At 65.9% G+C, this 18,693-nt stretch overlaps 3 protein-coding genes across 15 annotated transcripts; 2 read left to right on the forward strand and 1 right to left on the reverse strand.

Moving 5' to 3' along the window:
• Positions 1-449: 449 nt before the first annotated feature.
• Positions 450-4,508, forward strand: GPT (glutamic--pyruvic transaminase). The gene is made up of 12 exons (XM_003951368.6): positions 450-508; positions 1,685-1,850; positions 1,988-2,077; positions 2,154-2,262; positions 2,381-2,514; positions 2,628-2,871; positions 3,190-3,269; positions 3,337-3,473; positions 3,574-3,748; positions 3,843-3,998; positions 4,073-4,185; positions 4,252-4,508. The coding sequence occupies exons 2-12, from the start codon at positions 1,689-1,691 to the stop codon at positions 4,340-4,342; spliced, it is 1,491 nt and encodes a 496-aa protein (XP_003951417.2). The 5' UTR covers positions 450-508; positions 1,685-1,688; the 3' UTR covers positions 4,343-4,508.
• A 915-nt stretch (positions 4,509-5,423) lies between these two features.
• MFSD3 (major facilitator superfamily domain containing 3) lies at positions 5,424-8,557 on the forward strand. 2 transcript variants are annotated; one of them, XM_528271.8, is made up of 5 exons: positions 5,424-7,364; positions 7,711-7,858; positions 7,949-8,073; positions 8,145-8,254; positions 8,342-8,557. In XM_528271.8, the coding sequence occupies exons 1-5, from the start codon at positions 6,683-6,685 to the stop codon at positions 8,513-8,515; spliced, it is 1,239 nt and encodes a 412-aa protein (XP_528271.5). In that variant the 5' UTR covers positions 5,424-6,682; the 3' UTR covers positions 8,516-8,557. The 2 variants fall into 2 exon arrangements, with proteins under 2 accessions (XP_528271.5, XP_009454450.4); XM_009456175.5 differs by having other exon boundaries at positions 7,719-7,858.
• An 81-nt stretch (positions 8,558-8,638) lies between these two features.
• On the reverse strand, positions 8,639-18,594 carry RECQL4 (RecQ like helicase 4). 12 transcript variants are annotated; one of them, XR_010159728.1, is made up of 22 exons: positions 17,594-18,594; positions 17,252-17,493; positions 16,578-16,611; positions 16,382-16,476; positions 16,017-16,157; positions 14,955-15,731; positions 14,731-14,857; positions 14,293-14,424; positions 14,117-14,209; positions 13,903-14,039; positions 13,409-13,492; positions 13,156-13,329; positions 12,895-13,074; positions 10,929-11,070; positions 10,576-10,838; positions 10,203-10,494; positions 9,998-10,127; positions 9,748-9,917; positions 9,500-9,619; positions 9,267-9,423; positions 9,038-9,146; positions 8,639-8,906 (listed from the first exon to the last, which is right to left on the reverse strand). XR_010159728.1 is itself a non-coding variant. In XM_016960149.4 (22 exons), the coding sequence occupies exons 1-22, from the start codon at positions 17,820-17,822 to the stop codon at positions 8,782-8,784; spliced, it is 4,014 nt and encodes a 1,337-aa protein (XP_016815638.4). In that variant the 5' UTR covers positions 17,823-18,594; the 3' UTR covers positions 8,639-8,781. The 12 variants fall into 12 exon arrangements, 9 of the variants coding, with proteins under 9 accessions (XP_016815638.4, XP_063673566.1, XP_016815637.4 ...); XM_016960149.4 differs by having other exon boundaries at positions 9,500-9,680; XM_063817496.1 differs by lacking the exons at positions 17,252-17,493; positions 17,594-18,594 and adding an exon at positions 16,677-16,937 and having other exon boundaries at positions 9,500-9,680; positions 14,955-15,036; positions 15,133-15,731.
• Positions 18,595-18,693: the final 99 nt, after the last annotated feature.

Here is an 18,693-nt window from a genome sequence, read left to right on the forward strand (position 1 = left end):
TGGGCTGGCATAGGGGACACGCAGTTGGCCACTCTGGCTCTGAGCTGGCTGGGCACAATGTGTCAGGGTGAGGGGGCCCCTTAGGGGCCTCAAGCAGGAGGGCTGAGGGCACCGCTGGTTCGTCTGTTCATGGTGGGCGGCTTTGTGTGGCCACCAGTGCTGGGTGGTGTGGGTTTGGGCTGTTCTCCCTCCTGGCTCAGCACGGGCCCGTCAGCCCAGTGTCCTTTGGGCCTGCCCTTCCCCTAGCATCCCTGGTTGGAAGGGTGTCCTCACAGGGCTGTGGGCGGGCCAGGGCTGGCTGCTGGTTAAATTTAGTGTGGGGGGTGGGGCAGCTGCCCAAGGTCCACCTGCCACCAGGGCTGCCACTTGGACTCCCTTGCCAGGGGGCGGGCAGGGGCTGGCTCTGCCTGGGGCCAGGCCCATGTTAACCTGTGCCCCGGCCTGGGGGCCAGAGGGGCAGGCCTGCGCACGGGGAGGCTGTTGTGGCAGCAGAACAGAGACGTGCACGGTGAGAGGCCTGGGGGCCGGCTGTCCAGGGCTCCCGATGGCTTTTCTCCCAGCCAGCAGGATCAGAGGAGCCAAGGTCCGACTTGGGCCTGGCTGGTTGCCCACAGCCCTGCTCAGAAGGCCGGCTCCCTGACCCCTGTGGTTCAGGTTTCGGTGCCCGACGCTGGGATGGGCCAGTGTGGAGCCTGGCCTTTCAGCTCAGCAGGCCTGTGGAGGTGGGGCTCTGACGGCCTATCCCAGCTCGTTTCCTACTCTCTCCTCCAATCGGGAACAAGAGGGCTGGAGAGCTCAGGTCACCCCTAGCCTCGGGTGTGTCCCAAGGGCAACCCCCAGCTGGTGCCTGGTGAAAGGGCATGACAGCAGCCACGGTGTGAGCTGTCCCAGGGCTCAGAGCTGGACTGCCTGGCTCCAGCCCCCTCCCCCAGCCCCTCGCAGTGCTCATCAGGGACCAAGGTCCAGCTACAGAGCTCTTGGCAGCCTCTGGGCCATAGCTGCCAGCTCTGGAGGGTCCAGATGGAACCCAGAGCCTGAACACCCCTCCCCTCCCCCCAGCACCCCCTGGATTCCTGAGGCCTGGCTCAGTTACTAGGAGACAGGTCCGCTGGCCCAAGCAAAGATGCGGGTGCCACGAGGGCCAGGCCTCGGCCAAGCCCTGCTGGGGTAAATCCCAGCAGCCCAGGCTCCAGTCTCGCCTCGGGAGTCCCTCCTTGCCAGCTCTGCCAGCCCCTCAGGGCTGCTGGGCACCCCTTCACCTCCTGAGCACCCCAGGTGCTCAGCCCTCTCCCCCTCCCCCCATGTCTAGTCCCTCAGAGCTGTCCGGACTGACGTCTGTACCTACCCCCCATGTGGGTCTCCTGCTCTCCCTTCGTGGGGACACTGGGCAGGCACTGGGCCTTGCCCCAAGCCCCGCCTGCCACCTCACCCACTGCCTCTGCCTCCCTGGGGCAGAGCTGTTCCCAGACGGGTGGGGCGGGGCCCAACTGTCCCCAGCTCCTTCAGCCCTTTCTGTCCCTCCCAGTGAGGCCAGCTGCGGTGAAGAGGGTGCTCTCTTGCCTGGAGTTCCCTCTGCTACGGCTGCCCCTTCCCAGCCCTGGCCCACTAAGCCAGACCCAGCTGTCCCCATTCCCACTTCTGGTCCTGCCACCTCCTGAGCTGCCTTCCTGCCTGGTCTGGGTAGAGTCATGGCCTCGAGCACAGGTGACCGGAGCCAGGCGGTGAGGAATGGACTGAGGGCGAAGGTGCTGACGCTGGACGGCATGAACCCGCGTGTGCGGAGAGTGGAGTACGCAGTGCGTGGCCCCATAGTGCAGCGAGCCTTGGAGCTGGAGCAGGAGCTGCGCCAGGTATGGCCCAGGGCCCCTCGCTGCCCTCCAGGTCACAATGGGGTGGCCGAGTCAGCCCCAGCCCCACTGGCACATGGGACAAGGGCTGAGGGGTTAGGTAGGGCACAATCTCCCTGCCTGCTCCCCTCCCCTCCCAGGGTGTGAAGAAGCCTTTCACCGAGGTCATCCGTGCCAACATCGGGGACGCACAGGCTATGGGGCAGAGGCCCATCACCTTCCTGCGCCAGGTGAGGCTCCTGCACTGCCTGGCGCACCCCCCACCCCCAGCCCATGTGCCCTGGCCTCAGCACTCCGTCTTCCCAGGTCTTGGCCCTCTGTGTTAACCCTGATCTTCTGAGCAGCCCCAACTTCCCTGACGATGCCAAGAAAAGGGCGGAGCGCATCCTGCAGGCGTGTGGGGGCCACAGTCTGGGTGAGAACCAGGGCCAGGAGGAAGCAGAGGGCCGCCCTGCCACTGGAGGAGGGAAGTCCCTTGGGAGGGCTGAGGAGAACTTCACCTGTACTTCCCATCCTGTCCTGCCCGAGTCCAGGAGCCTACAGCGTCAGCTCCGGCATCCAGCTGATTCGGGAGGACGTGGCGCGGTACATTGAGAGGCGTGACGGAGGCATCCCTGCGGACCCCAACAACGTCTTCCTGTCCACAGGGGCCAGCGATGCCATCGTGGTAGGCTAGCATGGGCAGCAAGACATTCCTGACACTGCAGAGGGGGCGCCCAGGGTGGGGGACAGGTGCGGCCCCAGGCCTCGCCAACCCTGCCTTCTCCTTCCTTTCCGCAGACGGTGCTGAAGCTGCTGGTGGCCGGCGAGGGCCACACGCGCACGGGTGTGCTCATCCCTATCCCCCAGTACCCACTCTACTCGGCCACGCTGGCAGAGCTGGGCGCAGTGCAGGTGGATTACTACCTGGACGAGGAGCGTGCCTGGGCGCTGGACGTGGCCGAGCTTCACCGTGCACTGTGCCAGGCGCGTGACCACTGCCGCCCTCGTGCGCTCTGTGTCATCAACCCCGGCAACCCCACCGGTGCGTTCCCCGCCGCCCCGCCCCACTCCCTCCCGCGCCCACGGTGCGTTCCCCGCCGCACCGCCCCACTCCCTCCCGCGCCCACGGTGCGTTCCCCGCCGCCCCGCCCCACTACCCCCGCGCCCACGGTGCGTTCCCCGCCGCCCCGCCCCACTCCCTCCGCGCCCACGGTGCGTTCCCCGCTGCCCCGCCCCACTCCTCCCGCACCCACGTGCGCCCTGGCCCAGGCAGTGCCGGGTCCGCTGGCCCCCGGCTGCCCAGCGGAGGGCAGTGCGCCCCCTTGGCTCACCCAGCCCTGCTGCCTCCCCGGCACCCCAGGGCAGGTGCAGACCCGCGAGTGCATCGAGGCCGTGATCCGCTTCGCCTTCGAAGAGCGGCTCTTTCTGCTGGCGGACGAGGTGCGCGGCGCGGGGGAGCGGGAAGCCGGGCAACAGTCCGCCCCCGTGACGCCTTGCGCCCTTCCAGGTGTACCAGGACAACGTGTACGCCGCGGGCTCGCAGTTCCACTCATTCAAGAAGGTGCTCATGGAGATGGGGCCGCCCTACGCCGGGCAGCAGGAGCTTGCCTCCTTCCACTCCACCTCCAAGGGCTACATGGGCGAGTGCGTGCGTACGAGGCGGGTGGGGGCTCGCGGGCCATGGCCTGGCCCTCCTCGCCCGACGGGCCACCCCCTCCTCCGCACCTGACCTGGACGTGCGCAGGTGCGGGTTCCGCGGCGGCTATGTGGAGGTGGTGAACATGGACGCCGCAGTGCAGCAGCAGATGCTGAAGCTGATGAGTGTGCGGCTGTGCCCGCCGGTGCCAGGACAGGCCCTGCTGGACCTGGTGGTCAGCCCTCCCGCGCCCACCGACCCCTCCTTTGCGCAGTTCCAGGCTGTGAGTTGGGGGCAGGAGGGGGTCCAGGTGACCTAATCAGGGGTGGGGGATGCCGAGTGCCGTGCCCTGATGGGCCTTCCCTCCGCGGCCACAGGAGAAGCAGGCAGTGCTGGCAGAGCTGGCGGCCAAGGCCAAGCTCACCGAGCAGGTCTTCAATGAGGCTCCTGGCATCAGCTGCAACCCAGTGCAGGGCGCCATGTACTCCTTCCCGCGCGTGCAGCTGCCCCCGCGGGCGGTGGAGCGCGCTCAGGTCAGGCGGGGGCGGGGCCTGCGGGGTGGGCAGTGGGGGCCGGGCATCCCTCTCTGACGGCTCTCCGTCCACAGGAGCTGGGCCTGGCCCCCGATATGTTCTTCTGCCTGCGCCTCCTGGAGGAGACCGGCATCTGCGTGGTGCCAGGGAGCGGCTTTGGGCAGCGGGAAGGCACCTACCACTTCCGGTGAGGCCTGGCCCTCACTGCCTGTCCCGCCACCCTGGCCCTTCACTCACTGTCAACTCCTTTCAGGATGACCATTCTGCCCCCCTTGGAGAAACTGCGGCTGCTGCTGGAGAAGCTGAGCAGGTTCCATGCCAAGTTCACCCTCGAGTACTCCTGAGCACCCCAGCTGGGGCCAGGCTGGGTCGCCCTGGACTGTGTGCTCAGGAGCCCTGGGAGGCTCTGGAGCCCACCGTACTTGCTCTTGATGCCTGGCGGGGTGGGGGGGGGGGGTGCTGGGCCCCTGCCTCTCTGCAGGTCCCTAATAAAGCTGTGTGGCAGTCTGACTCCAGGGAGGAAGCGTTGGCAGCTGCGTGGCCCGCTCCCACCTGCCTACCCTTCTTGCAGGCCTGAGTCCCTTCAGAGAAGGGACCTTCCACGGCCACCACCCACCTCTTCCTCCTGAAGACCCGGCGCCCACCATGGGCTGGGTCTTCCCCCTGGCCTCTGGTTGTGGGGCAGAGCCCGTCAGCATCACACAGAAATGGGTTGAGAGGGTCCAGAGTGTGAGGAAAGCGCAGGCCCCACACCCCTTTGTGGAAGCCCCCAAGAATCTAGGGAGCCAGGGGCCCAGGTGGCCACCCGAAGAAACACAGCCTTTCCTGAGGAAGGCACAGTGAACTGTCTCCTTCCTGACTCCCTTTCCTGTGAGGTCCATGTCTTCCCTGGGGCAGGGGGAAATACTAAACCAGCATGGTGCTGGCTGGTCAGGGTGACTGACAGCTCAGGAAGGAAGTCTTGGTTCTCTTACCCAAGGAAGCAGGGGTGGGGCCACTGTCTGGGGGGCCAGAGACCACCTTTGGTGTCATTGTGTGGTGCAGTCCTTCGGCTGGGTGGAGTGGGGGGCAGAGGGAGAGGATAAGGGAGCGTCCCAGGGGAGGGCTGGGGCTGGAGGAGGCAGGGGCTGGGCTGAGCGGGAGTGGGCAGTGCTGTGTCCTGGCCTGGGGAGCATGGCTGAGCACCTACTACACGCAGACACTGCTGGGGGTCACTCAATCTGCACAGATGCTCTTCTGAAGTAGGCAGGATAGTCCCCATTTGATAGACGTGGAAACCTGCAACCCAAAAACCTGCTGAGCTGACAAGAAACCCCCTCAGAGGCCTCGGCAGCCCGAAAAATGCGTTGGGTCCAGTGCCCTCAAGTCCGCCAAGGACGGGGCTGGCTTTAGAGACTCACAAACTTGGGAGATAGGACTGGCCAAGGGCACCTGGTTTTTTTCGCTCTGGAGATGGTTCTTAACCACAGGCCACACACACTTCACAGCCTCATCTGGGCTTCGGGAGCCCCAGAGGGCACAGCTCTGGGCAGGAGACACAGCAGGTGGGCCCCTCCCTTGGCAGGGCGGGCTCGAATCAGGCAGGGTGCTCCTAGCCTTGTCACCGGACACCGAAGGGCGTCACGGGCAGTGGCTGGCGGTGTCCTTCTGAGCTAAGCTGGGTCCTGACCTTTCACACTTCCCTCCTAACTTCCATGGCTCTGTCACCGCCTTACGGAGGGGCTGAAGCCACAGACACAGCAAGGTTGGGGTCCGGCACCGGAAGTATCCAGTGGTAGACGGCGGAACCCTTAAGAAACGGACGCCTTCATGCGGGCGGCTGGAGAAGCGGACGCTGGGCACTGCAGCAACCACGCTTCGGCTGACACCAGGGAGGAAGCACGCCTGGAGCGGATCCGAAACTACTGAGAGGGGCCAGGGCTGGCCGTGAGCGCAGGCCGATCCTTACATTCGAGGCCGGCCCAGCTCTGTAGCTTCCTCCTCTGGGCCTCTCACCCGCGCAGGACATCGGTGGGAGCGCGCACGTGGCGGGGCGGGGGGCCGCGGGCCCGAGCCCGGACTGGCCACCGGGGGCGCCCGCGAGCTGACGCTCTGGCCCGTTGCGGTCTCTGTGGCCCGCGCGACCTTCCGGCCCTGGAGCCGGTGGCCGCGGGGCTCCAGCGACGCCGTGTGGTCCGTGCTCCGCTCTGTGGCTCCAGGGGGCCGAGAAACTGCTGAGAGTCCGGCCCGGCCGGCAGTGCTGGGCGCGGGCCGAGGGCCCCGGGAGGCAGCGGCCCCGCCCTCTTTACCTGCGGCCTCGCAGAGCATGCTGGGAGCCGCGGGACGCAGTGGCCCCGCTCCCCTCACCGGCGGTATCGCAGAGCATGGTGGGAGCCCCGGGAGGCAGTGGCCCCGCCCCCTTCCCTGCGGCCGCGCAGAGCATGCCGGGAGCCGCCGGCCGCCGGCCGCTGGTGTGCGGACCGCTCGCCCCCGTTTGGACCCGACTTCGGTTCTTCTGGGGTGTTGATGCTCCTAAAGCCCGAGAGCACGTGTCCAGACCCTAGCCTGTACGACGCTGACTCTGCCCGGTCCCAGAACCAAAGCCATGCCGGGGTGTGGCCTCTGACCCCACGCGGAGGGGACCTCGCCTTGCGGGACCCCACCTGGAACCCGACCTCCCAGCCTCGCAGCCGGCCTGAGCCGCCATGCGCGGGAAGTTGCTGCCGCTGGCCGGCCTCTACCTGGTGCAGGGCCTGCCCTACGGGCTCCAGTCCGGCCTCCTGCCCGTGCTGCTGCGTGCCGGCGGCCTCTCGCTGACGCGCGTGGGGCTGGCCAAGGTTCTGTACGCTCCGTGGCTGCTCAAGCTGGCTTGGGCCCCGCTGGTGGACGCGCAGGGCTTGGCGAGGGCCTGGGTGACGCGCAGCACGGCGGGCCTGGGCCTGGTGTGTGGGCTGCTTGCCGGGCTGCCCCCTCCTGGAGCTGGCCAGGCCGGGCTGCCCGCCGCTGTGGCGGGGTTGCTGCTGTTGTTGAACCTGGGTGCCGCCATGCAGGATGTGGCCCTGGACGCGCTGGCTGTGCAGCTGCTGGAGCCGGCCGAGCTGGGGCCGGGCAACACCGTGCAGGTGGTCGCGTACAAGCTGGGGGCCGCGCTAGCTGGGGGCGCGCTGCTGGCGCTGCTGCCCACCTTCTCGTGGCCGCAACTCTTTCTGCTCCTGGCTGCCACCTACTGGCTGGCCGCGGCCCTGGCCTGGGCTGCACCAGCCCTGCGGCGGCTCCCACAGCAGCCCCCTTCCGAGCAGCGTCCCCACACCGCGCACCTTCTGCGGGACGTACTAGCCGTGCCGGGGACCGTGTGGACGGCAGGCTTTGTGCTCACCTACAAGCTGGGTGAGTGAGGCCTCGAGCTAGGCAACAGCAGAGTTGGGGCTTCCGGGACAGCTCCAGGTGTGTCCCCAGGGGCTTGCAACCCATTACAGGGCCACGTTCTTTCTGGGGTATGACCTGCAAGACTTGGCCCTGACATCCGGGGCTCTGCAGCTGGGCCTTGCGTCTTGTCCGCCCCCAGCTCTAGCCCCATCCCTGAGCGCTCTCTCGGGCTGCCCCACTTCTCCCCTAGTATCTGCAGCTCTGGAACACTGAGGAGAGCAGGGCAGGACTGAGGGCCCAGGTGGGGAGAAGGGAGATGGGGGCAGATATGGAACCTCCCGTGCTCATGCCCCCCCCACCACCCAAGGTGAGCAGGGTGCCAGCAGCCTGTTTCCTCTTCTCCTGCTGGACCACGGCGTTTCTGCTCCCGAGTTGGGACTGTGGAATGGTGTGGGTGCTGTGGTCTGCTCCATCGCTGGCTCCTCCCTGGGTGGGACCTTGCTGGCCAAGCACTGGTGAGCCCTCCCCAGTGTACCCTGCCCACCCACTTGTACCCGAGCTGCCCCCAATCCACTATACTGACCCATTTCCCACCCCCACCCCAGGAAACTGCTGCCTCTGTTGAGGTCGGTGCTGCGCTTCCGCCTCAGGGGCCTAGCCTGCCAGACTGCCTTGGTCTTCCACCTGGACACCCTGGGGGCCAGCATGGACGCTGGCACAATCTTGAGAGGTGAGGGGCTGGCCTTGAGGAGGAAGAGAGGGGCCAGGAGCCTGGGGCACTGCTGACTTCTGCCCTCCCAGGGTCAGCCTTGCTGAGCCTATGTCTGCAGCACTTCTTGGGAGGCCTGGTCACCACAGTCACCTTCACTGGGATGATGCGCTGCAGCCAGCTGGCCCCCAGGGCCCTGCAGGTGAGTAGATGCAGCAGGGACACAAGAGAGACCACGGGGCTGGGGCTGTGTGGGCCTGACTTTGACCGTGACCCCCACCCCCCTCAGGCCACACACTACAGCCTTCTGGCCACGCTGGAGCTGCTGGGGAAGCTGCTGCTGGGCACGTTGGCCGGAGGCCTGGCTGATGGGTTGGGGCCACATCCCTGCTTCTTGCTCCTGCTCATCCTCTCTGCCTTGCCCGTTCTGTACCTGGACTTAGCACCCAGCACCTTTCTCTGAGCTGAGTGGCTGGAGTGGTCAATAAAGCCACATGTGCCTGTGGCCCAGATGTCTCTGTGCCTGGAATATGTGATGTGCTTGTCCCCAGCTTGTGGGGGCTGCCTCATTGGCCAAGAGGGCCCATAAAAACAAAGTGAGCATTTTTTATTCTGCATTTTGGAGCCTCCTCGTTCCCACACCCTGTGGCAGGTTTTGCCCAGGTCCTCAGTCACTGCCCTAGCCTCTGACAACCCCAGCTCTACCCGACATCCCCCAACGCAGTGCAGTCAGCGGGCCACCCGCAGGAGCTCTTCCGTGGCCAGGCCCACCAGGGCATGGAAGCTCAGGTGCAGGTATTTTCTCCAGAAGCGTCGGTCCTGCCCGTACACCTGGGCCGGGTAGCAGGGGCTTCCTACGGTGGAGCCAAGACACAGCCGTGAGCCCCAGCCCCAGCCCCAGCCTGCAGCGGGTGGAGCCTCCCAGGCCTCACCTGCCCCAGCCCCCAGCCCCAGCCTGCAGCGGGTGGGGCCTCCCAGGCCTCACCGATGCCGTGGAAGATGCGGGCCACAGCCCTGCTGGAGAACTTCTCCTCTGGCCTCAGGGACAGGAACTGGCGGATGTCGCAGCGGACCTGGTCCTCCCAATCCTGGAGCTGTGTGGACAGGCACATCAGGCTTCCTCTGAGCTCCCGTGGCACTGCATCCACGCAGCAAGCCCCATGCAGCCCAGGGAACCTGCAACCCAATGAGCTGCCTGGCCTTACTGCACTCACTCTGGCCTGCCCTGGCTCGGGGCCCTGTGCGTCCTCCATGCCTCCCGGCTCCTGCCCTTCCTCTTCCTCAAAGTAGCGGCCAAGCAGGTCCTTGAGCCTGGTGCTGCGCTCCTCATCCTGCTGCTCCAGGCAGGGCCCGCAGCTGGGGAAGGCTACACTGTGGGGAGGAGCCTGTCAGAGCTGATCACTGCGGGAGGGTGGATGGTCCCAGGCCCTGCCCGCCTCCTCCCAACCTGTGAAAGGCCTGGAAGGTTCTGCGCAGACGGGCCAGGGCCTGGCGCTCCCGGGCCTGCACACGGCCATAGAGGAAGTCACATATCTGGTCCTTCTCCTCAGCGGTCAGGTCCCCCGGGCTGCGAAGGTGGAAGGCCAGCTCACTGAACTCCACAAGCACCCCTGTCCCACGCCGCACACCTGCCGGAAAGCATGTCAGATGCAGGCAGGCAGCGTCCAGGGCGGTGTGGGGTGGGGAGAGGCGCACCTGTCCTGGGCTCGTGGTCCCACTGCAGCTGGCAGAGAGCCCGCCGCACAGAGGCCAGCTCCCAGCCCATGGAGTCCACCAGCTTGACCATGTCAAACTTCACGGAGCTGCTGCCTTGCCCTGGGTCCTCAGGCAGCCGCTGGGCCAAGCACACAGCCAAAGGGGGACACCTGTGCCCAGGGAAAAAGGGACATGTGGCCAACAGCCCTGATTCTCCAACCTTGTCTCCAACTCGGCAGGGCGTGCTTACCTGTGGGCCAGGGCCTGGAGCTGGGCAGGGCCCCCAGGGCAGTTAAGACGGCAATGGGTATAGGTGGTCGCCAGCAGCTCCAGCCAGTGGTGTGGGTGCAGCTCCAGGTAGCACAGCAAAGTCTCGATGGCTGGGGGCAGAGCAGGGCTCAGGGGACGCGGGGACAGCCCCTCCACACCCCTGTGGCTTACCCCAGGTTCCTCACCCTCCTCCGGCATGTCCAAAGCCTGTACGGTAAGCTGTATTGGGAGTGCCCGCTCATGGCCCATGCAGACCCTTCTGGGTCCTGGGGCTGCTTGGTGGCCAAGCTGCTCAGCCTCTTGAGGGGGGTACTTGGGCACAGGCCTCTCCCCACCCACGGCCCCTTCCTGCTCCGAGGGCGGCCTGGTGCAGGTGCAGGTGCAGGCTGGGAACACACGCTGTACCAGCCTCTTCACAGCCAGGAAGTCCGTGCTGTCGGCGTGCACATGTCTGCGCAGCTCTCGCAGGTCTTCGCCCTGCAGGGCAACTTTCATGAGGGTGGGGTGGACCACTGGGGGCTTGAGCACTGGCAGTAGGCGGGGGGGGGGGGTGCCAACCTGGGGCCGCAGGAAGAGGTGGCAGTGGGCAGGCTGCCCGTCACGCCCGGCCCGGCCCACGGCCTGCACGTAGCTCTCGAAGCTTGGGGGCAGCCCCAGATGCAGCACAGCCCGCACATCTGGCCGGTCCAGCCCCATCCCAAAGGCCATCGTGGCCACCACCACCCGCAACTGGCCCTGCATGAAGGCTCGCTGTACCCGCCGCCGTTCCCGGCTGCACATGCCCGCGTGGTAGGCCTCGGCCGTGGTTTTGGGGGCACGACCTTTGGGGAAGACAGGCAGATGGTCAGTGGGATGGGACCATGTGTGCCCAAGGTGGGTCCATGGGGACACCAGCTCTGTCCATGCCGCACCTCCAGACCCTGGGACCCAGTCTGCGTGCAGGCAGGTTCGGAGGAGCGCAGCGATCCGCTCTGTGTCCTCGCGCCGGTTGCAGTAAATGATAATGGAATCCAGGTTTCGAAAACGTTTGCCTTGCAGCAGCGTCAACAGTGCCTGATGAGGAGCGGTCGGCGTGGGCAGTGGGGAGTGAGGAGGGGTCAGCGTGGGCAGTGGGGAGTGAAGAGCGGTTGGCGTGGGCAGTGGGGAGTGAGGAGTGAGCAGGGGTCAGCGTGGGCAGTGGGGAGGGAGGAGGGGTCGGCGTGGGCAGTGGGGAGTGAGGAGGGGTCGGCGTGGGTAGTGGGGAGTGAGGAGGAATCGGTGTGGGCAGTGGGGAGTGAGGAGGAGTCAGCGTGGGTAGTGGGGAGGGAGGAGGGGTCGGTGTGGGTAGTGGGGAGTGAGGAGGAGTCGGTGTGGGCAGTGGGGAGTGAGGAGGGGTCGGTGTGGGTAGTGGGGAGGGAGGAGGGATCGGTGTGGGTAGTGGGGAGTGAGGAGGAGTCGGTGTGGGCAGTGGGGAGTGAGGAGGGGTCGGTGTGGGTAGTGGGGAGGGAGGAGGGATCGGTGTGGGTAGTGGGGAGTGAGGAGGAGTCGGTGTGGGGAGTGGGGAGTGAGGAGGGGTCGGCGTGGGCAGTGGGGAGTGAGTAGGAGTCGGTGTGGGCAGTGGGGAGTGAGGAGTGAGGAGGGGTCAGTGTGGGCAGTGGGGAGTGAGGGGTCGGCGTGGGCAGTGGGGAGTGAGTAGGAGTCGGTGTGGGGAGTGAGGAGTGAGGAGGGGTCAGTGTGGGCAGTGGGGAGTGAGGAGGGGTCGGCGTGTGCAGTGGGGAGTGAGGAGGGGTCGGCGTGGGTAGTGGGGAGGGAGGAGGGATCGGTGTGGGTAGTGGGGAGTGAGGAGGAGTCGGTGTGGGGAGTGGGGAGTGAGTAGGAGTCGGTGTGGGCAGTGGGGAGTGAGGAGTGAGGAGGGGTCAGTGTGGGCAGTGGGGAGTGAGGAGGGGTCAGCGTGGGCAGTGGGGAGTGAGTAGGAGTCGGTGTGGGGAGTGGGGAGTGAGGAGGGGTCAGTGTGGGCAGTGGGGAGTGAGGAGGGGTCGGCGTGTGCAGTGGGGAGTGAGGAGGGGTCGACGTGGGTAGTGGGGAGAGAGGAGGGGTCGGTGTGGGTAGTGGGGAGTGAGGAGGAGTCAGTGTGGGCAGTGGGGAGTGAGGGGTCGGCGTGGGTAGTGGGGAGTGAGGAGGGGTCAGTGTGGGCAGTGGGGAGAGAGGAGGGGTCGGCGTGGGCAGTGGAGAGTGAGGAGGAGTCGGTGTGAGGAGTGAGGAGGAGTTGGTGTGGGGAGTGAGGAGGGGTCGGCGTGTGCAGTGGGGAGTGAGGAGGGGTTGGCGTGGTTAGTGGGGAGTGAGGAGGGGTCGGCGTGGGCAGTGGGGAGAGAGGAGGGGTTGGCGTGGGCAGTGGAGAGTGAGGAGGAGTCGGTGTGAGGAGTGAGGAGGGGTCGGCGTGGGCAGTGGGGAGTGAGGAGGGGTCGGTGTGAGGAGTGAGGAGGAGTCGGTGTGGGGAGTGAGGAGGGGTCGGCGTGTGCAGTGGGGAGTGAGGAGGGGTCGGCGTGGGCAGTGGGGAGTGAGGAGGAGTCGGTGTGGGCAGTGGGGAGAGAGGAGGGGTCGGCGTGGGCAGTGGAGAGTGAGGAGGAGTCGGTGTGAGGAGTGAGGAGGAGTCGGTGTGGGGAGTGAGGAGGGGTCGGCGTGTGCAGTGGGGAGTGAGGAGGGGTTGGCGTGGTTAGTGGGGAGTGAGGAGGGGTTGGCGTGGGCAGTGGGGAGAGAGGAGGGGTTGGCGTGGGCAGTGGAGAGTGAGGAGGAGTCGGTGTGAGGAGTGAGGAGGAGTTGGTGTGGGGAGTGAGGAGGGGTCGGCGTGGGCAGTCAGCAGCCAGGGCCCTGCAGGGTCCCCAGAGCACACACACCCACCTGGTCTGTGTCCCTGTCCATGGACACGGAAAGGTGCAGGTTGGTGGGAACTGGGGCTGGCCCATGGAGGTCAGGCTCTTCAGCCACAGCCAGGTGCTGTGCCACGTCACTGGCAGTGCGGCGTGTGGCTGTAGCTGTGAGGCCCAGGAAGCAGTGCACGCCCATGCGCTCCCGAAGCACCTGCACCAGAGGCGGCAGTGGTGAGAGGCCGGCCAGCCCATCCCGGCCCTGGCCGCCCACCCCCGTTCACATATGGCTCACCTTGCAGACGCGCAGGTAGCAGGGCCGGAAGTTGTGGGACCACTGGGAGAGGCAGTGGGCCTCATCAATGCAGGCAAAAGCAACTGGAGGCAGCTGTGTGGCTGGAGGGAGGCCTCCCGCCCCCACCAGCGCCTCAGGTGTCAGCATCAGCACGTGTACCTGGGCTGCCCGAATCTGAAGGCAGCAAGATCAGAGGCACAGCCCAGGTGCCCGCCCGCTGCCTCCCTCACCCCTAGGCCCATGAGGCCCCCACCTTCTGCAGGACAGATTCCCGTTGCTTCCTGGTCATGCCTGAGTGTATGCAGGCTGCCTTGAGACACGGTGGCAGGCCAGACACCTGCAAATGCAGGAGCGACGGCCGTCATACGCCAGCCCAGCCCTGGCCCTTCCCCAAGTCATCCCAGAGCTGCTGCCATGTCCATCCTAGTCCCTCAGGGGAGAGGAGAACCAGGTCCTGGGTCCTAGGGCCAAGGGTTTAGAGCCACCTGTGGGCCTTGGCCCAGGAGCCCCAGAGCAGACAGACTGAAGTAGGGATGGCTCCTTTCCCAGCACATTTCCCGTAGGGGTGGCTGTGGTGCCTGTGGAGCTGGGCTGCCTTTGACCTGCTGCCAAGACTGGGACTGAGGCCACAGACACCTTGAAGCTCCCAGGGGAGGGAGTGGTTAGGGGACAAGCAGCAGTTGCCCTTGGAAGTCACAAGTGCTGGTTCTTGGCTGTGTACGTGTGCCCAGGGCCCTGTGTGCACACCTGGTCATCCATGAGTGACAGCAGGGGAGAGACGACCAACGTGAGGCAGGGGCTGCGCCGGCTGTAGAGCAGCGCTGGGAGCTGGTAGCACAGGGACTTGCCGGCACCTGTAGGCAGCACCAGCAGCGTGGAGATGCCTGGATGGGGCGGGAGTCAGCAGCAGGGTTCTGCAGCCTGGCCTGAGCCCAGCCTCAGCCCTGGCAGCCACGCTCACCAGACAGGATCCGCATGACTGCACGCTCCTGCCCAGGGCGAAAGGCTTGGTGCCCCAGCTGCTCCAGGGCCTGGAACACCTCAGCCGGCGTCTCTGCAGACACAGATGTTGATCACCATGACTTGACTCATCCCAACCCCTCAGTGAAGGCTCTGGGCCAGAAGCTGACTGCTCACCTGCCAGCTGCCCTGAGGGCCCCAGGGAGTAGAGTGGCAGCACGGTGGGGTCCAGGCTGGGCACCTCAGGTACAGGTTGTGGTGAAGGAACCAGTGGCTCAGGCCCAACAGGGTCTGTGTCTTTCTCACTTGCTGGGGCAGGCAGGAGAGGGTGGAATGGGAGCTCCAGGTCGGGCAAGACAACCACTGGCCACAACCTCTCCTTCCCCCAAAGGGGGTTGGCAGCAGGCAGTGCCCTTCCTCTGGGCTATTTTTTCCAAAGCAGAAAAGAGCGACAGCCATCCTCGTCCCTGCCACCCTCCTTCGGGAGAGCTAGGGTAGGGCCTGGACCAGGGGTACCTGGAAGGCCTGTTGCTTGGAACATAAGTGTCCCCCAAAAGAGCACTGCGCCCTCTCCACAGTGTTGGCCGGACCCACCCTCCAGGGCAGATGTCTCACCTGGCAAGGGACACTGGGCTGCCCAGTGATCGAACTGCTCGTTCAGGAAACAAGACTCCTTGGTTGTGACTGTGGCACCACCACCCCCAAAACACTCCCCTTTCTTCCGCCACTTCTGCTTCCATGCCTGGGGGGTGCCCACATAGGAGGGTCACTGGGCGGGAAATACGGGAGGGCTGAGGGGAGGGAAAGGGAATGCCTGTCCTGGCCCGTCGCTGTCTTACCTGCTTGCGGAGGAGCCTGCTACGGAGTGCCTGGCCCCGCACGTAGTGTTTCCGCTTCATGTTGAGCCGTATGTAATTGCCCCTGTCATGGCGGGCCAGCCGAGGGAAGATGTGCAGGGGGGCTGTGCCCTCAGCCTTCCCAGCCCTAGCTTGACTGGAGGGGCTGAGTCCGTGGTACCTGGGGTTCGATGGGCTGCTGCAGGGCTGAGGTGGCTGTGCCTGTACAGGTTCCCCTGGAGGGTCTTCCTCAACTGCTACAGCCCCAGCCCCCTCTGATGGGGGTCCAGCTTGGCTGCTCTCCTGCTGGACCTGTGCGGGGCTCTCCCAGGGCTCCTCGTTCCATCTCCGCTTCTCACCTCCACTGCTGCTGGGCTGGGGGCTCCCTACACGGATGCTGACTTCTTGGAGGGCTGAAGCCTCTGGGCCCTGGGAGCCAGCACCAGGACCAAGGACAGCCGACTCACCAGGGATCAGAAGTTGTGATTCCTCTGAGCCTAGATCAGGCCTGCAGGCTTTGGGGGCCCCCAGAAAATCTGGGACCTCACTGTGACATCGCTGTAACCAGCCAGGATCTAGGGAGCCCAGCCGCTGGCTCAGGGATGCCTGCAGATGCTGGAGCCGGCCTGGCCTTGGCTGGGGCTCAGAGAGCTGTGGAGGCTCATCACTGACTTTTTCTGCAAAGGAGGGGACAGGCCCTGTACCTGGGGGCTTTGGGGTGGACGCCTTGGATGAGGCTCTTCCTAGAGGCCAGGGTCTGCGGCCCAGGGCTGGTCCGGCCTGGGAGGGGAACAACAGAACAGCAGGAGGAACTCAGGCCCCTGAGCTACTGTAGACTCTAAAACCTACCTGAGTCCTCACGCTCAATTGTAGGGCAGGCTAATTAGCACAACGCTGGACTAGAAAGGGAGTCAAGGGCGAAGGCCCCGAGAAGCTCCCTGAAAACTCGTGCCCTGGTTGGCACAGGGGCCCGTGCCTGTCTGTGTGGAAAAAATGACAGGAGGGTGACCCGGACCGGAAGCAGCTGTGGACCTAGCGTGGACTCACTGCCTGCCCACTCCTCACCTGCAGGGTGCCTTTCAGATTGGCCTTGAGCCGCTGCCCGTAGTCCGGCACCGAGCCCTGGCAGCTCCGCCCTGGCGTAGGCTGTGGACTCTTGGTCGCAGCCCGATTCAGATGGGGCCCCCAGCAGCGGGGCTCTGGCGCCTGCAGGAGACAATAGAGGCACAGGCCAGAGAAAGGCTGTTGTGGCGGCAGAAGCGCTCCCAGCCACCCCTCCCGCACCTGGAGCGAGGCCCGGCCCTTCTTCACTTTGCCCAGTCCCCCTCCCAAGTTCTGCGCCCCACGGAGGCCTGGCCGCGACTCCGTGGCTCCCGCCACTCCGCCAAACAGGAAAGTGGGAGGAGGCTGGGGTGGCGGGACCTGGGTACCTCTTCGGCCGCCGCGGGGAGCGACTCGGAGCTGCGGGGCCCGCCGCCGGCCTGGCCCGTGGTACGCTTCAGAGTGCGGTACTCCCGGTAGAGCGCTGCGTGGGCGAGCGGGAGGCGGGGTCAGGGTGGGGCCTGGGCCCCTGCCGACCCGGTGTCTTCTCGCCCCCGCCGCCCCGCCGCCCCGCCGCGCGCTCACCGCGGGTCTCCTCCGGCGCCGACTCCACGTCTTCCTGTAAAGGGAACGCGTCAGCCGCGGGCCGCGCCCTCAGCCCCTCGGCTCCTGGGCAGCCCGCACCTGGCTCGGTCGCCGCCCGCGCTGCCGTCGGAACGCGCGCTCCCACGCCTGCAGCCGCTCCCGCACGTCCCGCAGCCGCTCCATGGCACGCGCGCCCGCCCGGCCTCCGCGCCTGCGGTCGTCCAGCGAATCTCCCGCGCAGCCGTCGCTGGGGCCGACAGCCAATGCGGATGCGCGGCGGGCCGGGGGCGGGGCCACCGCCCCTGGGCAGCCTGTCCGTCGGGCCTCGGACAAGCAGCCAATGGGAGGCGTCAACGTCATCGCGGGGCGCCGCGGCGCCGGGCGGGGAGCGGCGGACGGTCTAGGCGGGGCTGGAGGCGGTGGCTGCGGTTGCGGGACCGGTGAGCGCGGGCGGCGAGGCGGGGGTCTGAGCGGGGCGGCGCACGCCCCTGGCCCTGCCTGGCCTCAAGGGGCGGGGCGCCGATCGCTCGGGGCGGCCTGGCTGAGGGAGGCAGTGGCTGCATTTGGGAGCCCGGGGCCGAGGCCGGGAGCCTGGGAGGTGCCACCGCGGGCCGGGAAGGACTGGGAGTCCCCGGGCCGGTCGGAGCGGCGTCAGGCCCTGGTGGGAGACGCACCCGACCTGGAGGAGCAGGCCCCGCTCGGGAGGCGAAAAAGCGGAGGGCCCAGCGCCTCCCGCGGCTCGAGGCCCGGAGGAGCCGGGCGGGGGCGTCTTCGCGAAACGCAGGCGACCGAGGACCGTCGCGTTCCCTGCGGCCGGCGGGAGGGGAGGGGGCGTCGCACGGAGGTGCCTGCCTCCCTTGGTGGCCAGGCCGTCTGCTTTGGTGCCCTCCCGTGACAAGTGCTCGGTTGGTCTGTCCTGTCAGAGCGAGTATGATCGTTGAGATCTGTCCACCGGCAGAACTAGGCGGAGGGTTGGTGTCTGAGACTTTTCAGGAACCGGTGCCTTAAGGACTTACTTGTATGTGGAAAAGTCGACAAAAAGAAGGGCCTTGGGGCCAGAGTGTCTTCCCCAGCCCCCTTCCCTGGCTTGTCACTCAGGCTGTGACCTTGGGCCAGGCCGAGGCCTTCATTTTCTGATCTGTCACAGGGAGATGGCTGCGATTTAGTTTTGAGGATGCTACAGGCAGCAGCAGGGCTGGCACCCTGTGTCACAGGTACCTTGTGGCCTTGGGAGTGTTTGTGCATCTCTGCAGCTTGGGTGCTGCTGAGGCAGCTTTCTTTGCCTTGTCTGAGCAGTCTGTAGCCTTGCACCTTCCGAATGCCACATACTTAAGACTTGGTCTTTCCACAGTGGCTCTCCAGGGAAGAGGGAGAGGTTTAGGCCAGTGGTAAGGGCCAAACAAAGGTGAGGGTTGCTTTCTTTCGGGGTCTCCGTGCTTGGTGACGCTCTGGAGAATAGTAGCTTTTGCGGGAGCTTGTATTTCATAGGCTACATCATCCGGACTCAGTGTTCCTGGGTCTCGGTCTTTTCAACCTGCCTTGTTGCTTATGAAGCTGCTTCTGTGCTTCCAGCTCTTTGTTGTTTTGTGGAGTCCAAGTGTAGCCCTGGAGAGCGTCTGTGAGGAGAGGGGAGGGAAAGGTGATTTGGCTGCTTGACTCCTTGGAGTGTCCCGTCAATACTAATGCTGATGAAGGTTGGTGGGGAGAGGCCTGGGCTTTATTCAGGTTTCGAAGAAGGTTTTGTGAAGCAGCTTTGTAATTTGAGAGGCCTGAAGTACCCATGGGGGGCCCTGCAAGGCAACAGGCATCTGTCAAAAGCATACCCAAGCAAGCGAGTTGTTGACGATGCCACACTGCTTGACGCTTAGTTTCTCTAAAGACATCCTGTGCGTCTGGAGGGCTGGGGCTGAGTTGTGACTTTGTCTGCCAGTTCACTGCACCCAGCCCAGCGCTAGGCATCTAATAGGTGCTTCTCTGTGCCATGGCCACTGCTAACTGCTGACTTTGTTTCAGGCACTATGCTGGGCCTTCCTACCACTTGTGTGTGGCTTGGTAGTGGCCTAGGGTCTCTCCTCCCTGCTGAAGTCCCTCTCCTGCAGGTGGCCGTCTGCCCGGC

The sequence above is a fragment of the Pan troglodytes genome, chromosome 7 (assembly GCF_028858775.2).
Source record: "Pan troglodytes isolate AG18354 chromosome 7, NHGRI_mPanTro3-v2.0_pri, whole genome shotgun sequence".
NCBI classification, from domain to species: domain Eukaryota; kingdom Metazoa; phylum Chordata; class Mammalia; order Primates; family Hominidae; genus Pan; species Pan troglodytes.

Coding starts and splice junctions, on each gene's coding strand:
- GPT (XM_003951368.6), top strand. CDS start 1,689: ATGGCCTCGAGCACAGGTGACCGGAGCCAGGCGGTGAGGAATGGACTG. Junction 1,851..1,987: donor TGGAGCAGGAGCTGCGCCAG/GTATGGCCCAGG, acceptor CTCCCCTCCCAG/GGTGTGAAGAAGCCTTTCAC. Junction 2,872..3,189: donor CAACCCCGGCAACCCCACCG/GTGCGTTCCCCG, acceptor CCGGCACCCCAG/GGCAGGTGCAGACCCGCGAG.
- MFSD3 (XM_528271.8), top strand. CDS start 6,683: ATGCGCGGGAAGTTGCTGCCGCTGGCCGGCCTCTACCTGGTGCAGGGC. Junction 7,859..7,948: donor ACCTTGCTGGCCAAGCACTG/GTGAGCCCTCCC, acceptor CCCCCACCCCAG/GAAACTGCTGCCTCTGTTGA. Junction 8,074..8,144: donor CGCTGGCACAATCTTGAGAG/GTGAGGGGCTGG, acceptor CTGCCCTCCCAG/GGTCAGCCTTGCTGAGCCTA.
- RECQL4 (XM_016960148.4), bottom strand. CDS start 17,822: ATGCACAAACACTCCCAAGGCCACAAGGTACCTGTGACACAGGGTGCC. Junction 13,493..13,902: donor TGTCACTCATGGATGACCAG/GTGTGCACACAG, acceptor CTGCATTTGCAG/GTGTCTGGCCTGCCACCGTG. Junction 13,330..13,408: donor GGGAATCTGTCCTGCAGAAG/GTGGGGGCCTCA, acceptor TGCTGCCTTCAG/ATTCGGGCAGCCCAGGTACA.